Source organism: Xiphophorus hellerii, chromosome 13 (genome assembly GCF_003331165.1).
Source record: "Xiphophorus hellerii strain 12219 chromosome 13, Xiphophorus_hellerii-4.1, whole genome shotgun sequence".
NCBI classification, from domain to species: Eukaryota; Metazoa; Chordata; class Actinopteri; order Cyprinodontiformes; family Poeciliidae; genus Xiphophorus; species Xiphophorus hellerii.
Genome location: NC_045684.1, coordinates 13,931,906 through 13,958,588, shown reverse-complemented (window position 1 = coordinate 13,958,588; position 26,683 = coordinate 13,931,906). Strand labels below are relative to the sequence as shown.

At 39.3% G+C, this 26,683-nt stretch overlaps 3 protein-coding genes across 8 annotated transcripts in view; all 3 read right to left on the bottom strand.

Annotated features, from left to right (window-relative positions):
• LOC116730782 (NLR family CARD domain-containing protein 3-like) overlaps positions 1-2,598 on the bottom strand; it is a 56,509-nt gene extending 53,911 nt beyond the window's left edge. The window contains exon 1 of the mRNA XM_032580272.1: positions 2,417-2,598. The gene's annotated coding sequence lies outside the window, so the exon portion shown is untranslated. The remainder of the gene's footprint in view (positions 1-2,416) is intronic.
• csmd3b (CUB and Sushi multiple domains 3b) overlaps positions 1-26,683 on the bottom strand; it is a 642,306-nt gene that overhangs the window by 510,604 nt on the left and 105,019 nt on the right. The gene's annotated exons all lie outside the window — the stretch shown is intronic.
• Positions 9,208-24,502, bottom strand: LOC116730785 (NLR family CARD domain-containing protein 3-like). Its single transcript, XM_032580277.1, has 8 exons — positions 24,362-24,502; positions 20,488-20,627; positions 18,481-18,600; positions 16,422-16,573; positions 12,500-14,273; positions 11,043-11,222; positions 9,901-10,074; positions 9,208-9,364 (listed from the first exon to the last, which is right to left on the bottom strand). The coding sequence occupies exons 1-8, from the start codon at positions 24,461-24,463 to the stop codon at positions 9,208-9,210; spliced, it is 2,799 nt and encodes a 932-aa protein (XP_032436168.1). The 5' UTR covers positions 24,464-24,502.

Genomic DNA, 26,683 nt, shown 5'->3' with positions numbered 1-26,683 from the left:
TTGCCATGTTGGAGCGGCTCCTGTTAGAGAGCAGCGGTTCTGGAACCGTTCAGGTCCAGATCTGGTTTAGAGGAAGATGTTCTGCTGAGAGTCAGAACCTCAGAGACCAGATCATGAAGAAGAACCAGTAAAAACTTCAGGCTGAACATCAGCATCACCTGATGAGCGGACCAGCAGCTGTTACCATGGCAACAGTAGCATGACTTCACAGCAGAACCTCAGAGGACACAAACTGGACCAGTTAACCCAGAACCAGCTGCAGTTCAGCAGGTCCATTAAAACCTTCAGTTTGTATCTGAGCTGCTGTTTCTGGAACGTTCTGACTTCACCTTCAGATGGACGAAAGAGTTCACTCAGTTTCTGATCCAAACATCGGGTCACAGCAGGCAGGAAGAAGAACCGTCTGATCAGAGAGAAAGAACCAAAACCAAAACTCCTGACTCTGAGCTTCCATCTTTAATCCAAACATCTGGATCAGAACACTGCCTTCTCCTTTATTATCAGACTATTGTTGACTTTATTTTTATTTCTGCTCTGTCCTGTTCCTGATCACTGACCTCCATCTTGTGTTTTCAGTCAGTCTGGGAGGAACAGGGAGTGGTGACTGAGCTCAGAGCTACAGAATCAGTACCAACAGGTCCATCCAGATTCCAGCAGACAGAACAAACATTAACCTTCCTGCTCGTCTGTCTCAGCCACTAAACATTTCTGGTATTTTTTATTTATCTGATCAACTTCCTCCAGAAAACGTTTGCTGTGAATCTGCAGCATAAAATGAACTGATTGAACTGATTCAACGACATTCATGTTTGTTTTCCTCCTGCTTTGTTTGGTGGAATCAGAAAGTTTGCTGGAAACACAATCCAACATGGCCAGACATCGTTCTAGAACGGGGAAATTAAAACCTGTTAAACTATAACTTGTTGGTTATTGTTTACTGCCACAATGTTTTCTGAGGTTTTGACTAATATACGAGTTTTCTAGAGATAATTCAACATTAAAAAGAGCAACAAGATCCTCCATGATGCTGGGTTCAGAAATCAGATAAATCCACTGTTTTTAAAAACCTAAATACTCAAAATTTGGACATTAAGTTGATTTCAAAACTCTACAAATATTAAATAAAGCAAAACAACGTTTACTACTGGAAAACATTCAGTGAAAGAGAAGGAGAAACAATTTAAGAGGAAAATGAATCTAAGAAACAATTATCTGGAGCTGAAATGAAACAAATGTTTGTTAGAAAGTGTGGAGCAGATTTATGGAAATGAAAGCCTGAACTGAATTACATCAATTTAAAAAAATCTAAAACTCAATACATTTAAACAATATGCTGTCTCATAACATGTACACCTAAATATATTGTAACAGAATAAATTATTTTTAGCATAATTCACTGTATTTTGCACAAATTATTTGTAAGAAAGGAAAGTTTTGCTACAGCCTGCTCCCTCTGAGCAACATTTCTTTCTTCTTTATTCATTCATGTGTGTGTGTGTGTGTGTGTATATATATATATATATAAAGAGAGAGAGAGAGAGGTGGGTAGTAACTACTTACAGTTACCCTGTTACTTGAGTTACTTTTTAAAAATAGCATTTCAGGAGTATTTTTATGATGCTGTACTTTGTACTTTTATCTAGAAGTATCTGATGTTGAAGTAATGCGACTCTTGAGAATAATTTCTGGCTGATCTGCCCTCCTTTGCCCTTCATTTCATTTCTCCAGTCTGAAAACAACCAGAAACACTGACCGAGCTCACAGCTTCAGAACCAGGACCAACGGGTCGGTCCAGATTCCAGCAACAGAACAAATGTTTACCTGCTGCTCTAAAGGGGCGGGGCTTAAACAGCTGGTTCTGAACTGCAGTCCTGATGAGGAAGTTGCAGACATGAATCATAATCAGAGACCCACTGGTGTCCCAGTCTGTTACTGGGAGAGTGTACTGCAGGAATGCTCTCATGATGCCTCTTGTGATGTCATCAGAGGCTCGTTATGAAACAACTGAGCAGAAATACGGAGCAGGACGTGTTGCTCTGCAGGAGACAAACTAGAATTTATTCAGAAAGCTGAGCCAGAATCTACAATTTCATCCTGGAAACCAGATTTTAATGATTCAGCTCAATTCTTCCTCTAAAACCAGATGTGAGTCTCTGAGGTCAGAGGTTTCTGACATCAGGAGGAAGAGCAGCAGAACCAGTAAAGATACTGGAACCAGTTCAACTCAGCAAATGGAAACTGCAGATTTAAAAAAGTTTGTTGGTTCTGATCAGCAGGAAACCAGAACCCGACCAGAACCACAGCTCCATGAAGCCAGCAGCTTGGTTCTGAAGGAGAACTGGGTCGAGTTCTGGTTCTGGTTCCTCCACAGAGAGAAAACCCAGAGAGAGGAAAACAAGAAGAAGTGAAAACTCACCTGATCCAGACTCTGCTCTGCTGCTAAATGGAGTCTGAACTGGTTAGTCCTGATCCTGATCCATACCTGAGGCTCCGCCCCCTTCCAGGTAACTTTAAGCATCTTGAAGCACCTTAGGCTCCTCCCCCTTTCAGGTGACAACAAACACCTTTACTTTCATGTTTTCCTTTGTATCAACATTGAGTTGAGCTGTAAAACTTTAGGTCAGATTTGAACTTTTTCAGGTTTTTCTCAGTTTTCTGCTCATTTCCAGCCAACATTTTATTGCAGGAAATCATTTCAGGAAGGAACCAGAAGATTCAGGAGTCTGGGAGATGTGACTGTAACCGACCTGAACACTGAGGCCCCAGAGCGCCCCCTGCAGGATCTGCTGCACCATCTCTGTTTCCAGCAGCAAATCAATCATCTGTTGGTCCAGACAGAAAAGCTGAAGCTGTCAGTGAAGCAGATCTGAAGCTGAGCAGCAGAAACCCAGAAGAACTGGAAGCATCAGCAGGAGATGAACTGGACCTCTAGGATCACTGATGCTGCAGCTGAGGAAGAGGAGGACGATGAAGGTGAAGCTGCCATCCTCACACTTCCTGTTTATCAACCCAAGAAAGCAGAAAACCTGCAGAAAATCAGCTGAAGAAGAACCATGAGGAGCTGGAGACGTCCTGCGCCCTCTAGTGGCTGATTGGACTACTGCATTGGGAGAACTGGACCTTGATGCTACTGCAGCTCAGCGGCTGGTTTCTCTCTGAATGGACCAATCAGAACCAAACAGGAAGTAGATTCAGCTCTGAGACAACTATTTACAACTACATACTTACACATATGTACAACATTTTAGTGTTTCAAACACTTTTATTTAGAAAACATAAAAAAACTATCAGCAGTTTTCAGAGGAAAGTTTTAAAACATTAAAACTTAACCTTTGAAATGAAACCATATAATTGTTTACTAAAATATTTCTTCATTGCTCCTGTAACAATAAAACTTAATAAATATCTTGTGTTTTTATTAGACCTTTATATCAGTGTTTTCAGAGTCCAGGTGTCATTTATTAGAGAAACTCAACATCTGCTTTATTATAAATACATTTTCTTTCTAGTTTGCTTTTTTAAAAAACACTTAAATAAAAAAATTAAAAACAGTGATATTTAACATTTTATTTCTTGACTGTCTGGTTGTCGATTCCCAGTTGTCTAAAGTAGGTTTGATTCATTTTTCATCAGGATGTTTTAAGAGGTTATGAAGAGCTTTAAAAACCCAACCTACTGCAGAGATGAGATATTATCCCACTTTCTCAGTCAGGAGAACATCTGATTGGCTGGTCAGTGTCCTGCTGGTTCTCTCTTATCTCTACCTGCTGTAGAAATGAACTGATTCATCTAATTCATCTAGGAGGGGTGGAAGTGTGTCATTAAAGAGAGAAATAGGAAAAAACTGCTTTTTATGATGTAATAGTTAACAATACAGGGTTTATAATTACCTGACTGATATGAAAATGCATATTTCACCAAATGCTAAATAATAAATAATAGCACTTCAAATTGGACCCATATGGTCAGGATAACAATCGGGCCCCAGATGGTATTTACCACAGAATAAGAAACTGACTGTGGGTTTAATGTAGAACAACTCAAATTAAATATATTTAGCCTGAAATATCAGTTCTGCATTCTGGTTTAAACAGCAAAATATTCTTAGAAAAACATGGAGCAGGTTTGTTTCGACTTTAAAAAGAAATTTGTTGCATAATTTGGAATATTTCTTCCTACAGTAATCACTGTGTGTGAAGTATCTGGTGTTGGATCATGAAAAACATCAGTCTCTCCAGAACCAGGAGACTCTTTGTGTCTTGAAAGCCTCTCATCGGTCAGGAAAGGTCCAGAGAGCCGAGAGACACGGAGGGACTCGGAGCAGCAACACTTACCTCTGTTAACAAGTCAACAAGTTATTTCCATCCTGCGGCTCAAAATGGACGCTGTTCTGAAGGAGACCAAAGTTGGTTTCAATTTCTTTTTTCACACAAAGTCACACTTGTGTTTTCTTCAGCATCTAGAATCAAAGTTTAATTCATCTGAATAAATATTAACAGTTCAATTTGAGTTTACAGAGTGAAACAAAACTAGAATAAAGATAGAAAACTTGAACTATTTCTGTTTTGCTGTTAGTGATTTGAAGCTGAGCAGCTTTTTTCATGGATTCAGCAGAAAACCAGCAGAACAAACTATTTTTATTTTTGATGGTGGATTATGAGCGCTCACTGCCCTCTGGTGGTGAACTGTAGTAACTACAGGTATTCCTATTCATGTTGACTCAACCAGATCATTTGTTTAACTTAATTTGTTCTCATTTTCACTTTTATCAGTTCAAATAAAATCAACTTAAATTAATGTTGTTAAAGAGCCACTGCAGGGTTAATAAATGGAAAAGAAAATTAAACTTACTTCAGAAAAATCTTCTCAAAAAGATAAACTGTCGGTAAATATGAGAATCAAAGCCTGAAAAATATAAACAATGAAAATGTGCTTGTGATAAAATCCAACCCGCTGAGATCAGAGCATTGAGCAGGATGAAAATATCTAATGGAGAAAAATTAAATATAAAAAGTTAAAGTTTAAAAATGTAACTAGTTAATATTACTTAGTTTCTTAGTTAATTGTATGACTGAATTAATCTGTGAATAAATTTATTAAACATAAAATAATATTATGTTGCTGCTGTTAATTTTATTTAAATACTTTTATCTGTTTGACATGACTATCTAGGAATAGGAAAATTATATAGTGGTGGTTGAAAACCTCAGCAGTTTAATTTGGTGCTTTTGAATAAAACATTTCAGGGAGGAAAAAGAAAAATTAAAACATTATTTAATATGAAAGCTAACCGAGAATATTAACTCGTTTCTGTAGCTTTTAATGTGAAAGTACCTACCGGAAGTGAATATGGCGTGTAAATTCTCTAGCTTATTAGAGAAGCTGTAGTTACCATCTGAGTCCACTAGAGGGCAATAACCGCCCTGCTCTGAGAGAAGTTCAGTTTGCTTCTTCTGCATCAATCTTCTGAATGTTTCCAGGATAATTTAATCGATCATAAATATTCTCCTAACTTCTAACCGCAAAATCAGCGTCTAAACCAGAGTTGTAGAGCTTCGTTTCAGCTCTGATGGAGCCAAAGCTCCTCTGAAGCTGCTGCCAGAGTCTGTTAGCATCGCTAGCTCCGTTAAGAGTCTCTGCGGCTGTTTTCAACTCCGTGGAGCTGCTTCTAGTTCATACTGACCGATAAAACACTGATTGTATGTTAAAGTAGGCAGAAGAGTTAATATTAACATTAAATTATTCATTTTAATAATAATATTTATAATGAGTGATATAAACGTGATCAACTTAGAAGTCAGAAACCAGATGCAGCTCTACAAACTCACCTCTAGATTCAGAACGGGTCCAAAGTCCGGCCCGGGGGCCAATCACGGCCCGCGGTCAGATTTCATACGGCCCGCAGCTTCGGTCTTATAATGTATTATTTATGGCCCGCCTGCACTGTGAAACAGAATAAATAAATCATAAAACTTGAAACTGTAATTCCTCCTTTCACCAAATGGTGGCAGCACCACTTTAATACTATCAGTCTGCCTCCGTGCAGCTAACCCCTCTCCGTTCATTTCTGCCATGGCCACTGCAAAGAAAACAAGTTTACAGCGAGGGCCGCCGCTTTCAAGAGAGATGGGAATTATAATACTTCTTCACTGAAAATCAAGGCAATTGTGCTTGTCTAATTTGTGAGATTGTTGCCTTGTTTAAGGATTTCAACGTAAAGAGACACTACCAGACTAAACATGCTAACTCATACAACAAGCTAACAGGAAGTGACCATGCTGAAAAACTGAAGCAACTCCAAGCTGCACTGGCATCACAACAGCGATTCTTCACGCGGACCTGTGAGTCAAAAGAAAATACCACCAAAGCAAGCTACGATGTTAATGTTAATAGCTAAACATGGCAAACCTTCTACTGAAGGTACATTTATCAAAGACTGTGTTATGAAAATGGTGGAGAACATTTTGCCCTGAGAAGAAGCAAGAATTTGAGAAAAATGTTTGCCTGGCACGTAACAGTGTGGCACTGAGTTGAGGACATGAAACTGAGTGTTTTGAACGGTAACATCTGTCACTATCAGCAGTGAAGAGCCAAAAAACATTTATGCACCTGGATTTATGGCACTTATTTTTATTAAACTCTTGAGTAAGATTTGGTTATGAACCTGTAGATGTGATACAAACTATTACTTTCTGAAAGATATTGTAAATGACGAGCAAAATTCACTTGTTTTAAGATGTAATAATAACAGACAACTTTGCATTACTTATAACTCCTGTTTAAAATGTTCTTGAGGCAAAGATATTTTTAAACTCATGTAAATTTAAGGTATTTCATACAGTTTGTTCAATGTTATCTGACTCTCCAGATATGAAAGAAAGGCAGAATTTGGGTTTTTAGAGTTGTTCTCATTTGCCTGAGTGGCTTATATTTGTTTTTTTTTTGTCATTTGAAAAATAAAGATAATTGTGACAATGAAAATTGTGTATTTGCATGAAACTTTTGTAGTTAAAAAATGTCCAGGGCGTGCCGTGGTGGCGTAGGGCGACCCGTATTTGGAGGCCTCGAGTCCTCGACGCGGCAGTCGCGGGTTCGACTCCCAGGCCCGACGACATTTGCCGCATGTCTTCCCCCCTCTCCTTCCCTGTTTCCTGTCAGCCTGCTGTCACATAAGGGACACTAGAGCCCACAAAAAACCCCCTGGAGGGGTAAAAAAAAAAATAATAAAAAAATGTCCCAACAAACTATTGGCCCCCGGGCATCTTCACTTGATCAAATCTGGCCCTCTTTGCAAAACGTTTGGACACCCCTGCAGTATGGATTGCGGACCTGAGCAGTGTGTTCAGTCCCTCTGGTGGCGAAACTTGGTAATTACAACTACAATAAAGTTGGAAAAATTACAAATACGTTTCCTGTGCGATCTTTCAAAAATAAAACACCGGGAAGTAAAATAACTACCGTTGTAGTTTGAAGCAGCTTAACTAAGAAACTTGGAGGAAAAACAATATCGATTAATTAAATGATTGTCATGTATTTTATTTAAACAACTTTAGTCTAAATAATGCAAAAATAAGCTGCTGCCTTAAATTAGAAGCGTAAAAAATTCTCATATAAACTGAAATGCATGTTTCTGATTTTATTAAGAGAAACTGTCAAACAAACGATACAAGCTTAAAATATATGTATTTGCATTTCTTTGTTAATCTGAATACAATAAGCTAAACAGCATGGAGGATGAAAATAAAGATGTAGTTACTATATTTGTACAAAGTCAACTGCATAAAAACCCTCCACCAAAAACATTATGAAAAACTTTATTAGCTCATCATTAAACACCTGGGAACTCACGTTACATTAAAATAAATATGAAAATAATAATATGAACCAATCACCACATTATCCCACGAATTCTGAATAAATCAGCACAACCACAGTAAAGAGCCTGATGTGACATATTGAGTCCCCATTCACCCCAATGTTCTCTAGATTAACTGGAAAACTGAACTGTAAAAAGTACACCAAAAATAATATTAAAGTACTGAGAATCAATGACTATGATGCAAAACTTAATTATTTAAATATTTTTAGAATGACTATAAAATTTATTTATTTTTTTCTGATAAAACGATGGATGTTCCTGAAAACTGCTCCAAGTGCTTCTGTGGGACATCCAGTTCTAAACTGGTTCAACTGCTTTCTGTGATGGAAGCTGAAGTTTCTCTGCAGTTTCCAGTAAAGCATCTTTTTATCTGTGGAGCTTTGAGGAACATTTTCATGTCAGCAGAAGGAAGAAGCAGCAGAGAAAAGAGGTTTGAAGTGTCTTTCATGGCTTCAAAGCTGAACTGAAAATGATTCCCATGTTTCCATTCTCAGACCATTTCTGGTTCCAGGATGAAAATGAATCAGAGAGAAAAAAGATCAACTTTCCAGTTGAATCCAGTTCAGATCAAAACTCCATGAAGCCTCTAAATGGAGCCCAGTTTGAATTGGATCTTTATTGATCCAAAGAGACAAACAATATCAGACACTAAATGACAGACACGAGAAAATAAACGGGAGGAAAACCTTGGAGGTCAGAGGTCATCATCATGATCCAGTCAGAGTCTCTTTAGACTCAAACTGCTGCAGCTTCAACCTCTGAGGATCAGCAGGACACTGAGACCATTTTCTACTTTACTGGGATCAGTCCAACCTGCAGAGAGAAGAAGGAAGGAGAGAGCAGATCAGTGAGTGTTTCCAGCCTCTCTCCAGCAGCAGTCAGTGACGCAGCACATCCAGTTGATGGTTTCCAGGCTGCAGTCAGACTGATCTCAGAGCTGTGACCAAGATGAACCTGATCAGTTGTTTCCTGTTGAACTGAGAGAACAAACAGATCTGAGATCAGATCTGCTGCTGCCACAGTTTGATGGATGAGGACCACTGTCTCTAGACATGTTGGACGGCTGGACGCTGGAGTCCAGCTGGACTTCCTGGAGACATGGACACAGCAACAACACTCATCTTCACACCAACACAAACGCAGGAGCACAGCAAGCTGCTGCTCCTCTGATTGGCTGATTGCTGTCTCTGTGTCCAATCAGGAAGCCTGAACCATTCTCCTCCCACTGAGAAGCTGCAGCTTTACTGGGAACACTGGATCTTTACTTTGATGCTAACTGGGTTTAGTTCAATATGCTGACAGCAGCTGGACTCACTAGAAACATTTACTTACTCTAAAGTCTTTACAAAACGCTTCAGCTGCTGAACATCTGAATCCTCCAGGTTGTTGTATCTCAGGTCCAGATCTGTCAGACGGGTCGGGTTGGACTTCAGAGTTGAGGCCAAATAATCACAGCTGATCTTTGACAAACTGCAGCTCATCAATCTGAATAAAGAATAAAAGATGTGAGCTGAAGCCAACAGGATGCAGGTTAACCAGTCCAACAGAACCAGTTAAAGATTCTCATCAATATTAATGCCAACAAGCTGCTGCTTCAATAAAGACCTGCTGACTTCAGAACCAGAACCAGAACCAGAACCTGGTACTGGGTCATGTTGTGTTGGAGGATTTTAGTCAGTAAAATCATTCCAGGTTCTGATCAAAGTGTTGAAGCATCAATCATTGATTATTGATTTGTTCCTGTCAGATTCCAGGAATTCACTTTTCTAGACTGGGTTGAATGACCTTTGACCTGCTTCACATGAGGGGGATTTCTACACACTGGGGGTCCGAATGCTGTCCTGTTCTGACCTCAGATCAGCAGGTCCAACTCAGTTACACAGAGGGACTAAATTAAACTCTGGATCCAAGTCCAGGAACAAACTCAGAAAATATTTATTAGAACAGAAGAAATTAATTTGATTTATGATCAATTATATATAATTATTCACAGAAATATCAATAATTATATAATTACATACATCAATGTCTCCAGTCTGCAGCCTTCAGTCTGTAGAAAACCACAGAGCTCCTTCACTCCAGAACCTTCCAGGTTGGTTCCGATCAGGTCCAGTCTTGTCAGATGGGTCGGGTTGGACTTCAGAGCTGAGAACAGAGAAGTCCAGCTGGTCTCTGACAAACTGCATTTCCACAACCTAAATAAAGAATAAAAGATGTGAGCTGAAGCCAACAGGATGCAGGTTAAAACTGAAACATGAACAAATAAATAATAAAAATGTAGAAAATTAATTTCCCTGAATGTAAAAGAAACATGATGAACTGATTCTAACATCTGATCCAGTCAAACTGGTTTAAAGAGTCCAAACCAGCAGAACCAGAACATTTGATCCAAAAAGAAACTCAAAGATTTTCTATCAGCCTGGATGAGTTGAGCTATTTCTGCTGGTTCCTGATCATCAGCTGGAGACCCGACTTGGTAACTGGATCAGAACCACTCAGTTTCTTCATTAATGGCCTTGGGTTCTTATTAAAGCTGCTGAAAGCCAATGGAGGCCATTATTTCCTAAGGAGACGTGACCTGATGAAGCATCATCACAGAGACGAGGCTCCAACCGACTGACAGCTGTCAGACTGAAGAGGACGGTTCCTCTCTGACCCGGCCCAACAGAACCACAGCTTCAGGACAAAGCTGAGGAACCTGCTGCTGCTGCAAACCTCACTTTCATTCATTTCATCTAGATTTGCTTTTCTACAATCAGTCATTTCTTAGATTTGGTCATTAATGATGATTTGAACTTGTCAGTGTTTGTGGCTCGACTCTGGAGGAACAACATTTCATTCTGGATGTAAAGATGAGAATCAGAAATGAGAAATAAAACAATCTGAATCTTTACCAAACCAAACTGAAACATCTCCATCATTAATTCACATCATTTGAATTATTTTACTCATTTTGTTCATCAGTAAAAAACATTTTAAAGTAAAAAACTGAAAAACAAAGTTTAATAATCTCAAAGTCTGATATAAGACAAAAAATAATATATAAGGTAAAAAGTTTTAGAGATTTTATTCTGACATTTAAACAGGTTGTTATGAAATAAAATATATTAGAATAAAAGCATTAATTAAACTAATGTTTAAAGTATAAATAAAGAAAACAAACCTCAGAATCTTCACTTTACTGACTGAACTCTCCAGGATCTCAACCAGAGGCTTCATATCAGAGTCTCCACCTCCATGTATGAAGATCTGATTTATTTCCAGTTCAGTCAGATCTGGGTTGGACTTCAGAGCCGAGGCCAAAACTTCACATTCATAATTTTCGAGCCAACAGCCACCAAGTCTGTGATTAGAGAAGAAATAAATTCAGTTCTAATGAAATCAATCTGGATCATAAACAGACTAAAATATGATAACAGTGATGTCATCATCTGATCAACATCTGATCTTCAATTTACTGAGTTTGACCCCACAGAGAATCTGTGCAGTTCCTGGTTAAAGTCCAGGTTCTGGTTCTGGTTCTGGTCCAGGCTTCATGTCCTCAGACCTTCAGCTGCAGTCAGATGTTGAAGATCTTCTATCATCTGTGAAGGAAAGTTCAGTTTTCTCTGCAGCATCTGATGGAGCTGCAGCATCAGAGCCTCAAAGGAGCTGAAGCAGCTGATGAAGAGGCTGACTGAGCTGATGAAGGAAACTACTGGAGATGATGGAGAGGAGGAGGAACTGCTCACAGCTCGGACTTGGACTAGACCGTGTGGCTCAGAGGAACAAAGGTTGGATGTTAGAAGAAATTGTTGCTAAACTCTTAAAGAGCTGAAGACCAAAACAGAGCGTTTGGGTCCAGCAGCATTTTTCATGGTGAAGCAGTGAAAGTTCTCCAGTAACTAGAAGAGGCTGGGATGTCTAAAGAGTTGAAGCTCATGTCTCTCCAGGTCTTCATGGCTAACAGCTTCAACAAAAGCTGCAGATGAAGAGTTGATGAGGAAAATGGTTCCAGCTCTGGAAGCAGAGTTCTCAGAGCTTTGGGAGGATCTGACAGAAACTAGGACTTTTTCTGGAGCCAGACAACAATCACCACATTTTGCTCTCATTTACAAACTCAGAGGAAACTAGTGGGAGGCCGAATAGGTGAGGATGATGAGGAAATGAGGAAGATCAACACTGTTCACAAAGTTTCTTATTAATGCAATGGTTTATTTTAATGGTTCAAATTTTCATTAAACCTAAAAAATTATTTTATAAAAACAGTCAGAGATCCTAAAATATTAATTATGGAGTAGCGGCTCAATGAGTGAAGAGGAGTTTAAAGTTTAAAAAGTCTCTCTGGCTGATTGGATCTTAGAGAAAATAGATTTTCTAGAGTTCAGGGTTTTCTAATCATTTCAACCTGAAAACTGATAAAAATTAAATATTTTTAAAATGATCAAAATGTCTAAAACCAAAAGCTGCAGCTGTCCTGGATGAGCTGAATGTTTAGATGGTTGAATGGCTGAAATAGTCCAGAGGATGAAGGAAGAAGTTAAAGACCAAAAACATCCAGAAGCAACTTGAAGAAGAAGAAGAAACAGGAGGACAATAGAGCTGAATCAGCATTCACACAATGAAAACATCTGGACTCACCGAGCCTTTCTGCAGTTCCTCACAGCTGGAACCAGTCTCTGTCGTCCATAATCTGATGTGTTGTACTTCTCCAGGTCCAACTCATCCAGAACCTCTGACATCTGCAGCATGAAGGCCAGAGCTGAACAGTCAGTCACTGAGAGCTCCTTCCCTGAATCCAGCAGCCATTGGATCTCCTGATAAAATGAGACGTCGTTCATCTCCACCAGACAGTAGAAGATGTTGATGCTTCTGTCAGGAGAGATTCTATCAGTGTTCATCTCCTTCAGGTTGGTGATGATTCTCTGGATGGTTCCTGGACTGTTCTCTGTCTGACCCAGCAGATCTTCTAAGACTCTCTGGTTGGACTCCACAGTGAGACCATGAAGGAAGCGGACAAACAGGTCCAGGTGGCCATTTTTACTGCTGAGGGATTTCTTCATGACTTTCTTCATGAACTCATCTAGAGATGTTTCTCTGTATTCTTCTCCCAGAAACGTCTTGATCACCTCTGACTTCCTGCTGGTGAAACAGTGGAGCATGTAGACTGCAGCCAGAAACTCCTGGATGCTCAGATGAACAAAGCAGTAAACTGGTTTCTGGAAGATCACACTCTCTCTTTTGAAGATCTCTGTACAAACTCCTGAGTACACCGAGGCCTCTGTGACATCCAGACCACACTGCTCCAGGTCTTCTTGGTAAAACATGATGTTTCCTTTCTCCAGATGTTCAAATGCCAGCCTCCCCAGTTTCAGAAGAACTTCCTTGCCAGCCTCCATCAGCTCCTGTGACCTTGTCTCATGTCCTCCATGGTACTTGTTCTTCTTCCTCTTTGTCTGGACCAGCAGGAAGTGTGAGTACATGTCAGTCATGGTCTTGGGCAGCTCTCCTCTCTGCTCTGAGGTCAACATGTTCTCCAGAACTGTAGCAGTGATCCAGCAGAAGACTGGGATTCCACACATGATGTGGAGGCTCCTGCAGGTCTTGATGTGGGAGATGATTCTGATGGACAGCTTTTCATCACTGAACCTCTTCCTGAAGTATTCCTCCTTCTGGGCGTCGGTGAAGCCTCGTACTTCTGTTGCCCTGGTAACACATGAAGGAGGGATCTGATTGGCCGCTGCAGGTCGGGAAGTTATCCAGATGAGAGCCGAGGGAAGCAGGTTCCCCTTGATGAGGTTTGTCAGCAGAACATTGACTGATGATTTCTGGGTGACATCAGAAACCAGCTGACTGTTGTTGAAGTCCAGTGAAAATCTGCTTTCATCCAGACTGTCAAAGATGAAGAGAAGTTTGCATTTAACCAGCTGCTCTGCTGGGAGCTTCTGGAGAGTTGGATGGAAAACATGGAGCAGCGTGAGAAGACTGTGCTGCTCATCTCTGATCAAGTTCAGCTCCCGGAACGAAAACAGAACCACCACACTGACATCTTGGTTCTCCAGTCCCTCAGCCCAGTCCAGAGTGAACTTCTGCACTGAGAAGGTTTTTCCAACACCAGCAACGCCATTGGTCAGAACCACTCTGATGGCTCCATGTTGATCAGGGAAAGCTTTAAAGATGTCGTGGCATCTGATTGCAGAAACATGGAGGTTCTGGAACTTGGAAGCTCTTTCTAGCTGCTTCACCTCATGCTGGGTGTTAACCTCGTCACTCTGTCCCTCTGTGATGTAGAGATCAGTGTAGATCCTGTTGAGGAGGGATCTACTTCCTGTTTCATCACTTCCCTCAGTCACACATTCACATCTACTCCTCAGACTGATCTTATGTTCCTCTAGAACCTCCTGCAGACCAACATCTGCTGAAACACAGAAGACAACTGTAGTAAAAAACATGAACATGATAAAGTTGGAACAAAACCATCAGGGTCATTGGAAGCAGGAGTTTTCAGTAACATCAACTCTTCTGCATCATGTCATCATTGTCCTTATAGAAACAGAAAAATGTTTCCTCCCTGCATTTTCCAGCCTTTATGAAAGAAATCTGGATAAAAAGCTCTAATCTGCCAAAGAAATGACTCATTGCATCAGTAATGTTCACATTTAAAATGACTTTTCTCAGTCAGAGACTGGATTGGATTTTTTAAAGAACAATTACAGACTGGAAATTGTTGGGCCAATCTGATTTGACCCAACAGATAGTTAGGATTATTGCATTTTGCATTTATAATGTAAATATATACAATGCAGTTAAAAACAGTTTTTAACTGTTATATTGTCAGAGTAAATAAAAGTTTCTGTCTCTCCAACATTCCTTCCCTCTTTCTGTTAAAACAGTTTTAAAGCAGGTTGTTTTTCACCTTTTTGTCTTCATGCATCACCAGCTTTAAGAAAATGTTCAGTTTTATTTTATTTATCACAAAAGGCTGAAAACAGAGCCACTTCCAATCAAACCCACAGGTTGTTGGGTTGAACATGTAACACTGATGATGTGATTATAGTTACTAGAATATATTGGAGAAAACAGTGGGACCAGTAAGAGATTCAGGTAATGAGAGCAGTGATAGGCTGGGATGTATTAATAACCACAGACCAGAGAAAACATTTAGACTGCTGGTTTATCATTTGGTAAAGAATAAAGCAAAATAAACACAAAGTTCAGCAACATAAAAAACATAAAACCATTTGATTGTTTTCTTTTAGTTTTTTCAGCTATAAATCCCTCATATTTATTTTATTTACAGTTGTGTATTAAAAGAAAACTATTATCTAAACTTACGTATTTTTTCTATTAAAGTTAAAGTTGCTGCTGTTGATTCATTGGGATGTAAAGTTTTATCTTTCAAATCTATTTCAGCTCTCAGTGTTTGAAAAATTTTAACACCATAAAAAAGCAACAAAAAACACCTTTCTCTAAACAAGTTTAAAAATATAGAAAATCTATATGGAAATTGAAAAATATTCAAGAAATATGGACTTTAAACAAGCTTCTATATCTTCCTGAGACTTTATCTCAAAATCACTTTCTAATGGGCAGAAAGTGATTTAAACTCTGTGACAGAGTTTAAATCACTTTCTGCCTAGTGAAATCCACCATGTTCTCCCTTTTCATAGAGAGACATGGTGACCATGGTCCAGATACATTAAAAGGGTTGAAATCAAACCTGCATTGAAGCTTCACAAATAAAAAAAAACTACAAACTTGGTTTTAGATATTCTGGCCTGAATAATCTACACCATGATTGAAGTCTACATATTTTAGTTTTTGAAGTAGATCACATTAAAGATGCTCAAGGTAGCAAGAAATTACGTGGAATTGTCCTTTAGTCATTTCCCAAATTAGAAACTCCAATTTTCCAGCAGAACCTTAAAGGCCTGGTGTAATAACCAATAAAAGTAGAACAAAAATCATTTTCAGCAAGGTCAGATTAACCATATTGGCAGCTGGGCAATTTGCTGACCTATAACTTTTGCCACCTCTCTCTTTTATTGTTTTATTATACACTTTATTTCTGTTATGCTAAACGTCACATTAATATCAACCAAAACCCGATTGCTGCTCTCCTTAGCCATCCTCTCTGCTATTTCATTCCCCTTAACCTCATAATGTGCTGAAACACAAATAAAATTATCTGTAAGAATCATCAAATTGATTCTATGAAGTGTTTGTTTTATTTAAAGCTGATGACATGTTATGCTGCAACATGACCCTTCAGAGTAAGAGTCTTCACTTATAATTTTAAAAACGAACAAAATAAAAAGTTAAATTTGTACATTTATCTTGTGGCCATTTTTTTGAACAGGCTCAAATTAAATGAGGACTTTATTAAGCCCAGTTACCTGGACATAAGTTCCAGTTACACCAGCTGGAAAAAGACAGATTCAGTTGAAACAACTGACCACAAAAAGACTTTTAAACCTTAAATTTCCAAATCTCAACTAAAGACGTGGATCTGGTTCCACAGAGACAATAGAAGGAAGCTCTGATTGGAGGAGTTCAGTCTCACCTGGAGAACAGCTGCTCTGATTGGCTGTCAGCCGTCCAGATCCTGTTCTGGGTTGTTTCCCACACGGGGGGCAGCTGGTACAGACCGGATCCATCAGAACATTCTGACCCAAAGCACAGCAGGATGGATGCTCCTCCTCACCAAAGCTGCTCCTGTGAAGACATTTCTTCATCACTGAAATAGTTCACTAGCAACAGGCTGGAGCTGAAGATGTTCATGAAGGTCCACCACAAACTATAACTGGTATCAATAATGATACCAGATATAATACAATTGTGTTTGTCCATCTGAATCTGTTCTGGGACAATAATCATTATTCTGTCTGAGCCAGAATAGAAAACTGATCCATCAGAGGCTGAAAAAACAAAAACTGACTCTAATCTGGATTCCTGTGGAGAAAATTGGATCCTTCTTTAATGGTGGAACACCAGTAAACACGACTCAGCCCCAGTTTGCATTGATCTGAGCTCTTTATAAAGAGCTTTATACTGTGGCAGCGCATTATGTGGACATGCTAGCAGAGCTAACAACAAGTCATCTAAAGTTCATGTTTTTATTAGTCATATAAAGTTGGGTCGACTAAATCTGACTTCATGATGATCCTTTGGACTTTGGTTCTGTTCACTTTGTTGTTGTTTTTGTCCTGATTTATTGTTTGCAGTTGTAGTCTTTAGTTACAGTCCATTTTCATTGAGCCCAGTTCCTGTTTTATTCAGGTGGTCTGGTTCCTTTTATGGACTTGGTTCTGATTTTCATCTGATTCTGCTCGACTCGCCTGTTTCTGGGTTCCTTTGTCACCAAAAGCATTAAAATCAGGTTCTGTTCAGCCCGTCTGGTTTGTCTGGATAGAACCTAAAATTAAGGTGTTGAAAATCAAATTGATTATTAAAATAATCAATCTCTACAGTCTAATATTAATATTCACATTTTAACATCTGAAAATATTGGAATTTACCGAAGAGATCAGAGTTTAGAACCGGTACCAAGGACCACAAAGTTGATCAATATAAATAAATTCTTTTATTCAGCTGTTGCACTGAGCGTTAACTGTTAATAAAACATTTATATGAAGACATTTTTGGCACTAATGGCTGATATTTAACAGTAATTTAACAGGTATGAGGATGGAGAGAGGAGAGGAAAATATGAAGCAAATGGTCTGAGACAGGAATCAAACCCACAACCTTCACATCAAGGATTAACCGCACCACCACCATACACTCTAAAACATTTACTATGTATTAAACAAAGAGTCACTAAATAAACTAGAGGTACAGAGAGCCTGAAGGTATTTCTCTTCAATAATTATCTATATTTACTGAACACCAAGCAGTTCATGATAATCACAGTGTGTTCAGCGATTTTGTGATAACCAATAATTTGGTTATCACAAAACCAAATTATAACAATAAAACAATATATAAAACAATATATCAGAGCTGATATATTGATCAGCTCTGATTAATCTAAAGCCGAGTTTCTTGGTAAATCAGTTTTCTTTGTTCCAGTTTATGGTGGATGGTTGATGTGGATCAAACTGACATTTATTTAGTGAATTCAGCCTGACAGTCGGTCTGGGACATAATTATGTTTTCTGACATTTAATATCTGAGCCTTTTAGGAGATTATTTCACTTGTTATGAGGAAAATGTTAGAGTTTAATTATACTTTAGTCTCCAGTCTGACCCTTAACCTTCTGTCTGCAGCTGGTTGATGTCAGTGAAATGAGCGCTGTGATTGGCTGAATGTGATGGTGAAACAGGAAGTGCTTGTGCTTCTATAAATGTCCCATCATCACCGCTATTGTTCCCACTCCCACAGACACCAGACCTCTGTGGAACCTGGAAGCTGCTGCAGCTTCAGAAACACAAAGGAAAATATTCAGTTTTTCCTCCACAGTTGGTTCTGGTCTCTTAAAGCCCAGTTTAGGTCACTATTAAACTTAAATGGTTTAAATTATCTTTTTTGTCTTCCTGCATCAGTTTTTAATCAGAATCAAAGTTAAAACCTGATTGATTTCTGGAGAGTCACATCCACCAGTTAGAAACTGGTTTCTTACTCTGGTTCTGATGGTCCAGGTTCAGTACTGAACTCTGGAGGTTTTCGTTTGGAGGCATCACTCCTCATTGAGGGACAGATGGATCCTTGAGGTTCTGCTCCCCATCTGTGGTTCTGCCCTCTGAAACACAAACATGTTGTTATTCAGATCATCAATCAGTGAGAAACTCTGAGATAAAAACCAGAGAAGAAGATCTGAACACAAACTGCTGCAGAAAAGCAGAAGGTTTAAAGCTCCAGAGTGAAACATTCAGACTGATCTGTTGGGTCAAACTCAACATTTTCTCCAGAACTGGTTCTACTGGTCTGGGTCACATGGGTCAAAGCAGAACCTGCAGGACAACAGGCTCATATCCCATTTTGATGGATCTGATCAGATCATATTTCTAGGAATTATTCCACAAAGTTCTTCTATAGCAGTGGTCCCCAAACTACGGCCCGCGGGCCAGATGCAGCCCGCCTCCACATTTGGTCCGGCCCCCTGAACAATACCAGAGTATTTTCATATATGTGCATTTTTATTTGATAAGTTGGACTTTTGCAATAAAATAAATGTTAGTAATGAACTTTATTTATTATTAACTACTAGTTAGTAACTATTTTATACATGCATATAATTGACCCTAACCCTTTTTTTTATGTGGAGAACCCAGTGTTATTTGGTTATTATTTATTTCATAAATAGTGTTATTTCCTAACTTTTGTTCTCTGAAGAATCCAGAAAAGGTTATTTGATTGTGCTTTCTGAAAAACAATACATTTTTATGTTTAGCACTCTTACAATCGTCACACTTTTTCTGTTACAAACTGACCCCGGCCCCCCATCAGAGAAGGGACAAGTTATGTGGCCCTCACAGGAGAAAGTTTGGGGACCCCTGTTCTATAGTATCCATTAATAGAACTACAAAGCCCAGAATGCACTGCACAACGTCACACTGCTGCCATCTAGTGGTAGAAGGTGGAGAGCAGAGTATCAGGGGTCTCAAGTATAAACCGGCGCCATATTTTATGCACAAGTCGGCATATATATAAATTAACTTTGCGTCAAAGTTTGCGTAAATATATGCAAACTTTTTGCGTGGCGCGAAAATGTGCGGCTGCCACGCAAACTTTTTCTGTGAACAACATCCAATTACAAAAGCGTGAAAACTCACTTAAATATACTGAAATCTGACTCCATACAGTTACTTTTTTGATCAGAGATCATATTGATCTGCTGGAAAATGTTGATGATGGTTTATTAGCGTTTAGATTTCCCAGACTGATTTCTGAGCAAAATCTAAAGAAGGAGCCGTAAAATAAGTAATTATTATTGTTATAAATACTTATACTGGTACAAACAAGAACCCTGCCATGGTTACTACTTCATGTGGTGGCAGACTTCTGGGTATTTATATTAATTTCCATATGTATTTATGGGTGGAAAAAGGGCAGATCAGCAGCTTTGCTCTATTTCCCTCAAATAGTTATGTATAAGGTGCCCAACCACGTCTGTGGCACGGTTTTATACATCTGGGTTTTTTTGTGCGCCGCACTTCTCTAAATTTGTTCATACGCCAAGTTTTAGCGTGAAAACTGCAAACACTTTTATGAATGAGGCCCCTGAACCCAAGAACCAACCAGGAGGCAAAACCTCAGAACCAGGAGACCAGCCCAGTCCTCTACAGCCGCTTTGACCCTTGACCTTTCTGTTTGGAGCTGCTGAGGCTCAGTGGGCGTGGCCAGGTCATCAGCCTACCTGGATCAACTGGACCCAGTGTTCCCAGTATATAATTGGAGTCGTTGCTCCTCACATTGTTGGTTGTTTTTGTTTTCATCATTAATTCATTCAGACCTTCATTCAAACTCTACTTGTTTACTGACCAACATCTTCCATGTTTATGTAGCTTTAAGTTAATTTAAATTAAAACTTGTTACTTTTAATTCAAACACTGAGATCAACCAGTTAATATCATTTATATTTTATCGCTATAGAGTCACATGAATCCATCAGAAGCTGGTTTCTTACTTTGGTTCTGATGGTCCAGGTTCAGTACTGAACTCTGGAGGTTTTCGTTTGGAGTCGTCACTCCTCATGGATGGACTGATGGATCCTGTAGGTTCTGCTCTGTTCTCCTTTAGATCCAGATCTTCCATCTTCTGGAAGTTCTGAGAGAGAAATCAGAACCAGTCAGTCCCAGTGATCCAGGTCCAGTAACTGTCCTGTGGAGCAGAAAGCTGGTTCCCATCATGTGTTCAGAGGATCAGAGGAACCTGATTCCAGCACAACCTCACAGATTTCTGAGAATTAAACACCTTTTAAAGTCAGATGGGTTTTGTCTTAATGAATCTGGAATTTTGACATCAAACTTCTTGGTCTTTCAATCAGCAACAAAGAGCTTCTGCCAAAAACAAAACAAGAAAACATGAACCAGCAGAAAACACCAAGTACTTCACTGGTTCCAGTCTGACTAAAGAACAGGGATTTCTCTGTGTCAACAGGTAACTTCTCATAGGAACGACAGAAATCACCTGTGGGGTTATTTCAAGGTTCAATCCTGGGGCCCTTCCTAGCCTTCTGGTCTGGTCTCTTATTAAAGCAGATTAATTATTTACTGATAAAAGCTTCCGAAGACAAGAGAAACATTTCAAAATCCTCCTGGATCAGAACCAGGACTGATTTTAACCCAATGGGAGTAACTTTATCTAGAAATAGTTTTCACCCCCCGTCTACTGACACCCATATCCCCATACTGAAGTTATGTTTGAACCTACAGAGGAAAGATCTAGAGTCAATCCACAGCTTCAGTTATTACAGCTGGAAACTAAAGATAAGAGTTTCTGACCTTCACAGTCACATAAATCAGAATGCTGCTGCTGGCGTTCTGACTAAAACCAGAAAGATAGATCACATCACCCAGTTCTAAACTCCTTCCATTGAGAGAATAGACTTTAAAATACTGTTGTTAGTTTATAAATTACTGAACGGCTTAAAGATCTGCTGGTGTTGTATCAACCTTCCAGACTTCTCAGGTCTTCTGGTTCTGGTTCTGCTCTGCATCCCAGAACCAGAACCAAACACAGAGAAGCAGCATTCAGCTTCTATGCACCACAAATCTGGAACAAACTTCCAGAAAACGGCAGAACAGCTGAAATCAAGACTAAAAACCATTAGCCTGTTTAGAGTTGCCTTTGAAACATAATAACTAGAAAATAAAGTAACTCTTTTCTGTATTACAACTTTTTATAACTTTTCTTTATTTTTCCACTATAATGTAATGTTGCTTTTTTGCTTATTATGTAAAACTTTAAACTGCCCAGTTGCTGTAATGTCTTATGCTAATAAACTTGATAACTTTGAGTCGTCCACTCCTCCATGATGCCGTTTCCAGGTCTGAACTGGATCCTGATCCAGGTCTGTAGAAACATCCAGACTGAGGTCAGATGTAGTGAATGAAGGAGTGAACATTTCCTATGAAGCAGTGAAGTGTTGGTCCTGAACTCAGCGGCTTGTTGCCATGTTGGAGCGGCTCCTGTTAGAGAGCAGCGGTTCTGGAACCGTTCAGGTCCAGATCTGGTTTAGAGGAAGATGTTCTGCTGAGAGTCAGAACCTCAGAGACCAGATCATGAAGAAGAACCAGTAAAAACTTCAGGCTGAACATCAGCATCACCTGAGGAGCAGACCAGCAGCTGTTACCATGGCAACAGTAGCACGACTTCACAGAAGAACCTCAGAGGACACAAACTGGACCAGTTAACCCAGAACCAGCTGCAGTTCAGCAGGTCCATTAAAACCTTCAGTTTGTATCTGAGCTGCTGTTTCTGGAACGTTCTGACTTCACCTTCAGATGGACGAAAGAGTTCACTCAGTTTCTGATCCAAACATCGGGTCACAGCAGGCAGGAAGAAGAACCGTCTGATCAGAGAGAAAAAACCAAAACTCCTGACTCTGAGCTTCCATCTTTAATCCAAACATCTGGATCAGAACACTGCCTTCTCCTTTATTATCAGACTATTGTTGACTTTATTTTTATTTCTGCTCTGTCCTGTTCCTGATCACTGACCTCCATCTTGTGTTTTCAGTCAGTCTGGGAGGAACAGGGAGTGGTGACTGAGCTCAGAGCTACAGAATCAGTACCAACAGGTCCATCCAGATTCCAGCAGACAGAACAAACATTAACCTTCCTGCTCGTCTGTCTCAGCCACTAAACATTTCTAGTATTTTTTATTTACCTGATCAACTTCCTCCAGAAAACGTTTGCTGTGAATCTGCAGCATAAAATGAACTGATTGAACTGATTCAACGACATTCATGTTTGTTTTCCTCCTGCTTTGTTTGGTGGAATCAGAAAGTTTGCTGGAAACACAATCCAACATGGCCAGACATCGTTCTAGAACGGAGAAATTAAAACCTGTTAAACTATAACTTGTTGGTTATTGTTTACTGCCACAATGTTTTCTGAGGTTTTGACTAATATACGAGTTTTCTAGAGATAATTCAACATTAAAAAGAGCAACAAGATCCTCCATGATGCTGGGTTCAGAAATCAGATAAATCCACTGTTTTTAAAAACCTAAATACTCAAAATTTGGACATTTAGTTGACTTCAAAACTCTAAAACATTAAATAAAGCAAAACAAAGTTTACTACTGGAAAACATTCAGTGAAAGAGAAGGAGAAACAATTTAAGAGGAAAATGAATCTAAGAAACAATTATCTGGAGCTGAAATGAAACAAATGTTTGTTAGAAAGTGTGGAGCAGATTTATGGAAATGAAAGCCTGAACTGAATTACATCAATTAAAAAAAATCTAAAACTCAATACATTTAAACAATATGCTGTCTCATAACATGTACACCTAAATATATTGTAACAGAATAAATTATTTTTAGCATAATTCACTGTATTTTGCACAAATTATTTGTAAGAAAGGAAAGTTTTGCTACAGCCTGCTCCCTCTGAGCAACTTTTCTTTCTTCTTTATTCATTCATGTGTGTGTGTGTGTATACTGTATATAAAGAGAGAGAGGTGGATAGTAACTACTTACAGTTACTCTGTTACTTGAGTTACTTTTTAAAAATAGCATTTCAGGAGTATTTTTATGATGCTGTACTTTGTACTTTTATCTAGAAGTATCTGATGTTGAAGTAATGCGACTCTTGAGAATAATTTCTGGCTGATCTGCCCTCCTTTGCCCTTCATTTCATTTCTCCAGTCTGAAAACAACCAGAAACACTGACCGAGCTCGGAGCTTCAGAACCAGGACCAACGGGTCGGTCCAGATTCCAGCAACAGAACAAATGTTTACCTGCTGCTCTAAAGGGGCGGGGCTTAAACAACTGGTTCTGAACTGCAGTCCTGATGAGGAAATTGCAGACATGAATCATAATCAGAGACCCACTGGTGTCCCAGTCTGTTACTGGGAGAGTGTACTGCAGGAATGCTCTAATGATGCCTCTTGTGATGTCATCAGAGGCTCGTTATGAAACAACTGAGCAGAAATACGGAGCAGGACGTGTTGCTCTGCAGGAGACAAACTAGAATTTATTCAGAAAGCTGAGCCAGAATCTACAATTTCATCCTGGAAACCAGTTTTTAATGATTCAGCTCAATTCTTCCTCTAAAACCAAATGTGAGTCTCTGAGGTCAGAGTTTTCTGACATCAGGAGGAAGAGCAGCAGAACCAGTAAAGATACTGGAACCAGTTCAACTCAGCAACAGGAAACTGCAGCTTTAAAAGAGTTTGTTGGTTCTGATCGACAGGAAACCAGAACCCGACCAGAACCACAGCTCCATGAAGCCAGCAGCTTGGTTCTGAAGGAGAACTGGGCCGAGTTCTGGTTCTGGTTCCTCCACAGAGAGAAAACCCAGAGAGGAAAACAAGAAAAAGTGAAAACTCACCTGATCCAGACTCTGCTCTGCTGCTAAATGGAGTCTGAACTGGTTAGTCCTGATCCTGATCCATACCTGAGGCTCCGCCCCCTTCCAGGTAACTTTAAGCATCTTGAAGCACCTTAGGCTCCTCCCCCTTTCAGGTGACAACAAACACCTGTACTTTCATGTTTTCCTTTGTATCAACATTGAGTTGAGCTGTAAAACTTTAGGTCAGATTTGAACTTTTCCAGGTTTTTCTCAGTTTTCTGCTCATTTCCAGCCAACATTTTATTGCAGGAAATCATTTCAGGAAGGAACCAGAAGATTCAGGAGTCTGGGAGATGAGACTGTAACCGACCTAAACACTGAGGCCCCAGAGCGCCCCCTGCAGGATCTGCTGCACCATCACCGTTTCCAGCAGCAAATCAATCATCTGTTGGTCCAGACAGAAAAGCTGAAGCTGTCAGTGAAGCAGATCTGAAGCTGAGCATCAGAAACCCAGAAGAACCGGAAGCATCAGCAGGAGATGAACTGGACCTCTAGGATCACTGATGCTGCAGCTGAGGAAGAGGAGGACGATGAAGGTGAAGCTGCCATCCTCACACTTCCTGTTTATCAACCCAAGAAAGCAGAAAACCTGCAGAAAATCAGCTGAAGAAGAACCATGAGGAGCTGGAGACGTCCTGCGCCCTCTAGTGGCTGATTGGACTACTGCACTGGGAGAACTGGACCTTGACGCTACTGCAGCTCAGCGGCTGGTTTCTCTCTGAATGGACCAATCAGAACCAAACAGGAAGTAGATTCAGCTCTGAGACAACTATTTACAACTACATACTTACACATATGTACAACATTTTAGTGTTTCAAACACTTTTATTTAGAAAAACATAAAAAACTATCAGCAGTTTTCAGAGGAAAGTTTTAAAACATTAAAACTTAACCTTTAAAATCAAACCATATAATTGTTTACTAAAATATTTCTTCATTGCTCCTGTAACAATAAAACGTAATAAATATCTTGTGTTTTTATTAGACCTTTATATCAGTGTTTTCAGAGTCCAGGTGTCATTTATTAGAGAAACTCAACATCTGCTTTATTATAAATACACTTTCTTTCTAGTTTGCTTTTTTAAAAAACACTTAAATAAAAAAATTAAAAACAGTGATATCTAATATTTTATTTCTTGACTGTCTGGTTGTCGATTCTCAGTTGGAGAAAAAACAAAACAAAACAAAAAATATATCATTGACAAATATTTAACATTTCTATTGTAATTTTCTACAAATAAAAGTTTGCATCTGCCCTTGTGATGGACAGGCCATACAACATTATTATTATATGAGTCCCCTGAGTCTTTCTCATTTGGGCCATCAATGAATTTCTAGGAGACAAAATGAAACATTTGGGTTTATTTGACTCCAGAACTTCAACCTCGAGGTAAAGAAAACAAAGGAGTCAGTTAATTAAACCGATAACATCCATTAGAACAATGAGGCAAATCCTTTGTTTTGTGCCTTTGTTACAAGCTCTCATCCATGCTGTTACATTCATTACTTGGTTGGTGTTTTTGTACATTCATGGACAGAAATATGTCGTTTTTCTGTAGTTCAGTGGGACTTTGATCAGGGGATTGTTGGACAAGGTGTTGAAACCTGGAGATAAAATAGTCTAAAGTAGGTTTGATTCATTTTTCATCAGGATGTTTTAAGAGGTTATGAAGAGCTTTAAAAACCCAACCTACTGCAGAAATGAGATATTATCCCACTTTCTCAGTCAGGAGAACATCTGATTGGCTGGTCAGTGTCCTGCTGGTTCTCTCTTATCTCTACCTGCTGTAGAAATGAACTGATTCATCTAATTCATCTAGGAGGGGTGGAAGTGTGTCATTAAAGAGAGAAATAGGAAAAAAAATGCATCATATATGGTATATTTATGATGTAATAGTTAACAATACAGGGTTTATAATTACTGCCTGATATGAAAATAGATTCATTTGAAATCTCCATTACGTGGGAGGCACATTATTCCCTTCCTTGTACACGTGAGATCTTCAGGCATCACTTTTTTCCCCCCCAATAATCAGCACTGGCAAATCTGTGTGAAGTTTCTGCTTTTGTTCCGTTCAGCACATCCAGCAAGTATGCTTACAAGTCAGATTCCCATGGCACGGCTCCATCTTTCTCCTCACCACTATCACAGACGTTATAATATACCGAGCTACAATGTTGGAGAGAAGGCACATCCCCTTCCTCTGCTGTGAATTAATCTGCCAGCAAGCAGGATCACTGTGTTCCCCTCCCTCTGCTTCTTATCGTCGCTCGGAGGCAACTTCTTAAGTGCCTCCAAGC